The 8,504-nt window shown below is 48.2% G+C and overlaps 2 protein-coding genes across 5 annotated transcripts in view; one reads left to right on the top strand and one right to left on the bottom strand.

Moving 5' to 3' along the window:
- The window catches only part of LIMK2 (LIM domain kinase 2), a 68,135-nt gene extending 65,693 nt beyond the window's left edge, over positions 1-2,442 (top strand). For all 3 annotated transcript variants that reach the window (XM_011938331.1, XM_011938332.1, XM_011938333.1), the window contains one exon: positions 662-2,442. In XM_011938331.1, the coding sequence (XP_011793721.1) occupies positions 662-806 (145 nt within the window). In that variant the 3' untranslated portion in view covers positions 807-2,442. The remainder of the gene's footprint in view (positions 1-661) is intronic.
- A 1,522-nt stretch (positions 2,443-3,964) lies between these two features.
- The window catches only part of PIK3IP1 (phosphoinositide-3-kinase interacting protein 1), a 15,851-nt gene continuing 11,311 nt past the window's right edge, over positions 3,965-8,504 (bottom strand). For both annotated transcript variants that reach the window (XM_011938325.1, XM_011938326.1), the window contains one exon: positions 3,965-5,664. In XM_011938325.1, coding sequence (XP_011793715.1) covers positions 5,460-5,664 — 205 coding nt within the window. In that variant the 3' untranslated portion in view covers positions 3,965-5,459. The remainder of the gene's footprint in view (positions 5,665-8,504) is intronic.

Below are 8,504 nucleotides of genomic sequence, written 5' to 3'. Positions count from 1 at the left end.
ATATAGTATTGAATGCCTACTGTGTGCTAGGGACTGTTCTAAGTGCTTGGGTTACAGCAATGAACAAAATAAAGGTGCCTATCCTCATAGAACATAGATTGTAGCATGGTATCTACTGTATCATACAGTAGATACAATAAACTATATTGAATATTAGAATGTGGCAAATGCTGTGGAAAAAGAGTCAAGCCAAGTAAAGAGGATTGTTTAGGGTACAAGTTGCAATTTTAAATATGGTAGTCAGAGCAGGCCTCACTGAGGTGACATGACATTTAAGAATAAACATGGAGGAGGAAGAGTAAGCCTGAGCTGTCGTAGGCTTCCGGGGCAGCCAAGCCATTTCCATGGCACTAGGAGCCTGATGTTTCCAGTTCCACCTTTGATAACTGCATTTTCTCTAAAACACGGGAGGGACCTTTTCTCCTATTGTTTTTAAGTACTAGTTCCAGCTAGGCCAGCCTTTTCATAGTGTTATCTAAACTTTATAGCAGATATATGAGGTAGCAGTAACATTATGTCCATTTCTCACAGAGGCACTACTAGATGAAGGAGTTTACCTGAGGTCATACAACCAGGAAGTAGCTGAGCCTAGATTCCTTCCACCCACCCCATGGCCCTGCTCATATTCCACTTGCCTCTAATTTACCTCTTTTCCTTCTAGACCAGCATTCTCAAAACTGGAGGACTCCTTTGAGGCCCTCTCCCTATACCTGGGGGAGCTGGGCATCCCGCTGCCTGCAGAGCTGGAGGAGTTGGACCACACTGTGAGCATGCAGTACGGCCTGACCCGGGACTCACCTCCCTAGCCCTGGCCCAGCCCCCTGCAGGGGGGTGTTCTACAGCCAGCATTGCCCCTCTGCGCCCCATCCCTGCTGTGAGCAGGGCCGTCTGGGCTTCCTGTGGATTGGTGGCCTGTTTAGAAGCAGAACAAGCCATTCCTACTACCTCCCCAGGAGGCAAGTGAGTGCAGCACCAGGGAAATGTATCTCCACAGGTTCTGGGGCCTAGTTACTGTCTGTAAATCCAATACTTGCCTGAAAGCTGTGAAGAAGAAAAAAAAAGCCTGGCCTTTGGGCCAGGAGGAATCTGTTACTCAGATCCACCCAGGAACTCCCTGGCAGTGGATTGTGGGAGGCTGTCGCTTACACTAATCAGCGTGACCTGGACCTGCTGGGCAGGATGCCAGGGTGAACCTGCCTGTGAACTCTGAAGTCACTAGTCCGGCTGGGTGCAGGAGGACTTCAAGTGTGTGGACGAAAGAAAGACTGGTGGCCAGAAGGCACTCAAAGGGTGTGAAAAAGACAGTGATGCTCCCCCTTTCCACTCCAGATCCTGCCCTTCCTGGAGCAAGGTTGAGGGAGTAGGTTTTGAAGAGTCCCTTAATATGTGGTGGAAAAGGCCAGGGGTTAGAGAAAGGGCTGGCTTCTGTTTACCTGCTCACTGGCTCTAACCAGCCCAGGGCCCACATCAATGTGAGGGGAAGCCTCCACCTCATGTTTTCAACTTACTACTGGAAACTGGCTGAGAACTTAACGGGCAACGTCCTTTCTGTCTGCAACAGTCACAAGCACAGGAAGAGGCTAGGGGACTAGAAAGAGGCCCTGCCCTCTAGAAAGCTCAGATCTTGGCTTCTGTTACTCATACTCTGGTGGGCTCCTTAGTCAGATGCCTAAGACATTTTGCCTAAAGCTAGATGGGTTCTGGAGGACAGTGGCTTGTCACAGGCCTAGAATCTGAGGGAGGGGAGTGGGAGTCTCAGCAATCTCTTGGTCTTGGCCTCATGGCAACCATTGCTCATCCTTCAGCATGCCTGGTTTAGGCAGCAGCTTGGGCTGGGAAGAGGTGGTGGCAGAGTCCCAAAGCTGAGATGCTGAGAGACAGCTCCCTGAGCTGGGCCATCTGACTTCTACCTCCCATGTTTGCTCTCCCAGCTCATTAGCTCCTGGGCAGCATCCTCCTGAGCCACATCTGCAGGTACTAGAAAACCTCCATCTTGGCTCCCAGAGCTCTAGGAACTCTTCATCACAACTAGATTTGCCTCTTCTAAGTGTCTATGAGCTTGCACCATATTTAATAAATTGGGAAAGGGTTTGGTGTATTAATGCAATGTGTGGTGGTTGTATTGGAGCAGGGGGAATTGATAAAGGAGTGGTTGCTATTAATATTATCTTCTTGTTATATCTATTGGGTGGTATGTGAAATATTGTACATAGACCTGATGAGTTGTGGGACCAGATGTCATCTCTGGTCAGAGTTTACTTGATATATAGACTGTACTTCTGTGTGAAGTTTGCAAGCTTGCTGTAGGGCTGAGCCCTGGACTCCCAACAGCAGCACAGTTCAGCATTGTGTGGCTGGTTGTTTCCCAGCTGTCCCCAGCAAGTGTAGGAGTGGTGGGCCTGAACGGGGCCATTGATCAAACTAAATAAATTAAGCAGTTAAAGCAGTTAACATACCTGGCAATATGGAAAGTGAAAACATGACTGGCTCAGGGACATAAATGTAGAGGGTCTGCTAGCCACCTTCTGGCCTAGCCCACACAAACTCCCCATAGAGAGTTTTCATGCACCCAAGTCTAAAACCCTCAAGTAGACACCCATCTGCTCTAGAGAATATGTACATCCCACCTGAGGCAGCCCCTTCCTTGCAGCAAGTGTGACTATGACCTTCTCCTGGCTTGGGTCTCACATGCCAGCTGAGTCATTCCTTAGGAACCCTACCCTTTCATCCTCTTTATATGAATACTTCTATAGCCTGGGTATCCTGGCTTGCTTTCCTCAGTGCTAGGTGCCACCTTTGTCATGGGAAGAAATGAATGCAAGTCACCCCACCCCTTGTGTTTCCCTACAAGTGCTTGAGAGAAGACCTGTTTATTGTTGCTTCCGCATATGGGGGATGTTGTGGGGGAGTGACCACTGGGAAGGACAATGCTATCTGGTTAGTGGGGCCTTGGGCACAATATAAATCTGTAAACCCAAAGGTGATTTCTCCCAGGCACTCTCAAAGCTTGAAGAATCTAACTTAAGGACAGAATCTGGTTCCCAAAAGAAAACTAATGATCTGGAGTACGCATTGCTGGCAGAACCACAGAGCAATGGCTGGGCATGGACAGAGGTCATCTGGGTATTCCTGAGGCTGAGAACCTGTGGCTGAAATCCCTTGCTAAAAGTCCAGGAGACACACCTGTTGGTATCTTTCCTTCTGGAGCCATAGTAGTCACCTTGCAGGGAACTTCCTCAGCCCAGGGCTGCTGCAGGCAGCCCAGTGACCCTTCCTCCTCTGCGGTTATTTCCCCTTTGGCTGCTGCAGCACCACCCCCGTCACCCACCCCTCAACCCCTGCTGTGTTCCAGACTTTGACAAGGGCTGTCTAGATACTCATTTTAGCTACCTCCACCTTGGAAACAATGCTGAAGGGGAGAGGATTTGCAATGACCAACCACCTTATTGGGACGCCTGCACACCTGTCTTTCCTGCAGCTTTAACCTGAAAGATTCCTGATGATAATAATCTGGACACAGAAGCTGGGCACGGTGGCTCAAGCCTGTAATCTCAGCACTTTGGGAGGCCTCAGCTGGTGGATCACCTGAGATCAAATGAGAACAGCCTGACCAACATGGTGAAATCTCTACTAAAAATACAAAAATTAGCCAGGCATGGTGGCACATACCTGTAATCCCAGCTACTCCAGAGGCTGAGGCAGGAGAGTCGCTTGAACCCAGGAGGCAGAGGTTGCAGTGAGCCGAGATCGCGCCATTGCACTCCAGCCTGGGCAACAAGGAACAAACTCCATCTCAAAAAAAAAAAAAAAATCTGGACACAGGCTGCAATTGTCACCTTCTAGTAACAGGGCCAGGATGAATGAAGAAAAGGCCCAGAGCTTGCCACACAGGTGTTGACAAGGTAACACAAAACTTCTCAACTTATAGGGAATGTTCCTATTACCCCTCAAAAATTTGGCAATGTGGAGTCTTTTTTTTTTTTTTTTATTAAGTCAAATGCAGAGCAATTTCCCACACTAAATGCAGGTGTCAGAATGAGGTATATAAAACATGTATATAGAGAAATGCCTTTATAGAAAAGTAGAAACCAGTAATATTCTCTTCTCCAGCATCACTAATACCAAGAGACTCCCTGAGGTCTAGGTCCCCAAAGCAGATGGCTCCATAGAAAGCCCCACTAACCCCCATCTCCACATTGGGCAGTGGAAGGGCTCTGGAAAGGAAGCTCTATGGCTAGGGGCTGCCAGGCCTCCGAGTGTGACATCAGGGCTTAGAGGCCCTGCTGAGCTGCTACCACAGTGCAGTGGAGAAATGTTGCACTCACTCAGGAAGCTGGGCTCTCGCCATGCCAGTAGCTTGCTTATGACCTTGGGCAAGTCACTTTTTCCTCTCTGAGGCCCTGTGTCCAAAAGGTTTAATGAACCCTTTCTAATGATTCTTTGATTGTTTTATAAGTTAGGGGCTGTGACCCTAGCCCCATTGCCCTACAGTAAGGTGCTGGCCTGGAGGCCCACAGGACCACCTGCTAAATAAGGCCCACCTCAGGAGGAAGCCCTAAAGTGCTTTATTATCTTGCCTCTGAGCGTAGTTTCCAGGTTAACCTCTTAGAAGCAGCTCATAAGGCCCCATAGTATAATTCCCATAGGTTAGCTAACTACTCTCTTACCTGTGCAAAATGAAGACAGGTCACTATCCATCCCTGAAGAGGAATAGGCATCCCAGGTCTGCCTCTGCTCCTGTGGCCAAAGGCGGAGCAGATCCTTCTCTATCCTCTTCCTAAGTGGAATGCTCAGTGCAATTCTTCCCTTCCTTTCCTTGTGAAACAGGAAGAGTTCCTGGGCCCAGGCCTGGCCCATAGTTGTCAAGGCACATCATTGCCAGCAAGCTGGAACATACCAGCAGCCACAGCCTAGATCTCATTCTCAACCCAAAATTTCTGACTTCTGTACAGACTCACTTCTGGTTCTCAGAGGTCAGTAGGGAGTTCCATCCCAAATATTTTAAAGACTAAACATATTTTTTCGATCCCATCCCTTGACCTGCTTTACCTTAACCATGAATAACAGCGTATGCCACTCAAGCCCATGATGGAGACTGAGGCCATCTTAGTAAAGCACAGAGGAGCCTGGGGAAGCTCCCCATCTATCCCTGGTTCAGCTCCAGGGGTGCAGGCAATGTTTGGAAGCCCTTAGCAGCAGCATCACTGTGGGAGCTGCCACTGTCTCCATCCACAGACAAAATCTGCTCCAAGGGATGGAGAAGGAGCACTGTTAGGACCCTGCCCAGCCTTACCCTCAGCCCACAGTGCCATCTGCTTCTGTCACTTATTAGGATTCACCAAAAAAGGGGGAGAATGGTAGGGTTTTAACCAGAACACAAAGTGGTAGATCCTCCCAGCTGTAGGAGGGTGGGCTGTCCTGCACCAGTGTCTGCATGGGCTCCTGCCCACTGAGGGGACTCAGGCCCCAGGAGTCCCGGCCTGGCCCATAAGGGGGGTGCTGCCCTCCTGAGGGTCAACTGGAGTCTGGCTGGTGTGGACCACGACAGTCTTCTCATCCACAATCTCACAGGTAGGGTTGGTGAAGGCAGACAAGGGCAGCGTGATTCGCTGCATCTCCCTCTCACACATTTTCTGATCATGCTGTTCTTTCAAATCCTTCCCCCTGGCAGGAAAAAAAAAAAAAAAATTCAGGCTATGCCTCCTGCATAGTTTTGCTCTTTAGATGGCATCCCTGATGTTCAGCAGGAGTAGCAGCTTGCCATCGTCACAGTAAATCAGTGGCTAAGCCAGGACTCAAACTCGGGTCCAGGATACTAGGATATCCATTCTGCAAGACTGTGTTAAACTCAGTAAGAAGCTCCTGCACCTCTGGTCTTAGGTTCTCCATCTGTAAAACAGGGTGACAGCAATACGGACTTCCTACAGCTTCACCAGGGCTCAGTGAAAATAGAGGACAGAGACTTTTTTTTTTTTTTCTGATTGAGACAGGGTCTTAACGTTGCACAGGCTGGTCTCAAACTACTGGGGTCAAGCCATCCTCCCGCCTCCCAAAGTATTGGGATTACAGGCGTTAAGTCACTGCACCTGGCCAGACAGAGACTCTTAAAGCAAGACACCGTTTTGTTCTTTCAGCCCAGGGCTCCCAGAGACCCAGAGAACTATCTGAACTTTGGACCTAACTTATAAAGTCCAGAAAACTGACCTGATCATCCTGCTGTGAGACAGCCTTCTTATCCTTAAGTCTCAGAAGGTGTGAGCCCAGACTGGAAATGGACTATCCCTAACCCATGCAGGGGGCAAAAAGGACTGAGGGCTGCTTGGGTCAATGGGAAACAATGAAACAATGTCATCAGACCTCTCAGAGTTTTCACATACCTTTGAATTCTCATGGTGCTCACTGACCCAGTCAAACCACGGTATAACTCCATTTTACTCATGGAGTGCTCATTCCATGCTAGGGACTTAATATACGTAATCCCACATCATTCTCAGCTCAACCCTAAGAATTAGGGCTTATTCATTTTATAAAGAAAGAAATGGCCTAGAGAAGTTAAGAATGCTCTCCAAGGATGTGGTGGGTTCAAATCCATGTCTCTGGCTGATGTTCAGAGAAGTTCTGACCTGACCAAATTCACCCCACAAAAAATGGTGGAGCAGGGACTCAAACCCATTCTTCTGTCTGCACAGGTAGGGCCCTTCCCACTGGACCAGGCCACCCCTAGTGCTGACTAGAGGGCTTGATGAGTGCCTGGCACAACTACACACCAGAACCAGCACTCAGGACCCAAGTTAGCATCCTCCAAAGCCAGCAACTAGACATGGGTCCAGCTGTTGGAGGAAAGAGCTTCTTCCCAGGAGCAGTTGATGGATGACTGAAACAACACGGGGCCTGCTTCAGATCTCAGGGGCATGGCTAAGATCAAATGGATTACACATCCATCAGGATGTTCAACAGAATGACTTCTAGAGACTGGGGAAGAATATGGGGAAAAGGAGTGAGGCAGGCAAGAGGATAGAGGAGGAAGGGTTGCACAGGGATAGAGGAGGAAGGTATCTCAGACCTGTTTTTAAACCGTCCAGTTCTCCTTACTTGTATTCTAGTACCAGCTCAGCCTTAGCTGTGTGATACTTGGCAAAACAACCTCTCTGGTTTCTTCATGTGTGAAATGGAGACAATATATGCCTCAAAATATGATAATGAAGGTGAAAGCACTTTGAAAATAGTGAAACTGCTATAAAAATTCATAAAGGGGCTAGGCATGGTGGCTCACACCTGCAATCCCAGCACTTTGGGAGGCTGAGGAGGGAGGATCGCTTGAGCCCAGGAGTTCTAGACCAACCTGAGCAAAATGGCAAAACTCCACCTCTACAAAAAATAAAAAATTAACCAGTTGTGGTGGCACACACCTGTAGTCCCAGCTAGTCAGGAGGCTGAGGTAGGAGAATCACCTGAGCCTGGGAAATCAAGGACGCAGTGAGCTGTGATGGCGCCACTGCACTCCAGCCTGAGCATCAGAGTGAGACCCTGTCTCAAAAAGAAAAAAAAAGAAAAAATCCTAAGAGGTTATTATGATTTGCCCTGAATTATGACTTGACCCATCAAGCAACATTATCTTAATTTGATTTTCCGAGGAAATTCTCTTACTGACCAGCCAAGTCAAGTATTGTTTATGTGACCCAGTAATCCCTTCTTCCCTGGGCCTTAATTTCATCATCTGTGAAAAAAGGAGTTGGACTTGATAATCTCCAGGGCCCCTGACATTCTGTAAAATTCTTCACATGAGATATGCTGATTCCCTATTTCTCCCTGTAAGGTCAGAGGAGGCAAATCTGTGAGCTCATCCTCCTGAATCACCCTGGGTGATGGTTTCTGAACATGCAAACCTGAGGCTCCTGCCCTATCCTTCTTATTAGCTTCTGTACTGGACACCACCAATTGCCACAGCAGAAAAACTCCCAGAGCACCCAGAGGGAAAATGAAGGGACAGTGTTCGTATATCAAAGCCTCCCTGACTCATATCCTGAGATTCACTAGCCTTGAGCGCTGTTCATCAGTACAGCTGCTACCACATAGAAGGAAACACCTCCATAATAAAAGCCAGTTTCTTCAAGGCTGCTCATGTAGGGAGAAATCTGGACGGTCTGGGTTTAATTTTATTAAGGGAGTCCCTAAGCCTGTGGAAGACCAAAAGGCAATTTACAAAAAAAATGGAATATACAAGTATCTTTTGCCGAGGTTTGAATTTCAAAATCTAAGGGGCTGGAGTAAGAGGGAAAGCCAGGAATTCACATTTCCTGAGTATGTACTAAGGTGCCAGGAAATGGCCTAATGGCCTTCCCATCATCCAGGATAAAAAGAGCTACCTATGCCTCCTGCTGGATGTCTTTTTTTTTTTTTTGATCAGTCCTACCATGTTGCCAGGACTGATCTCAAACTCCTGGCCTTAAGTGATCCTCCCACCTCTTAAGGCATGAACCACCATGCCCAGCTATAATCCCCCC

Source organism: Colobus angolensis, unplaced genomic scaffold (genome assembly GCF_000951035.1).
Source record: "Colobus angolensis palliatus isolate OR3802 unplaced genomic scaffold, Cang.pa_1.0 Scaffold171, whole genome shotgun sequence".
NCBI classification, from domain to species: Eukaryota; Metazoa; Chordata; class Mammalia; order Primates; family Cercopithecidae; genus Colobus; species Colobus angolensis.
Note: the sequence above shows the minus strand (reverse complement) of the source record. Positions and strands in the feature narration are given on the sequence as shown.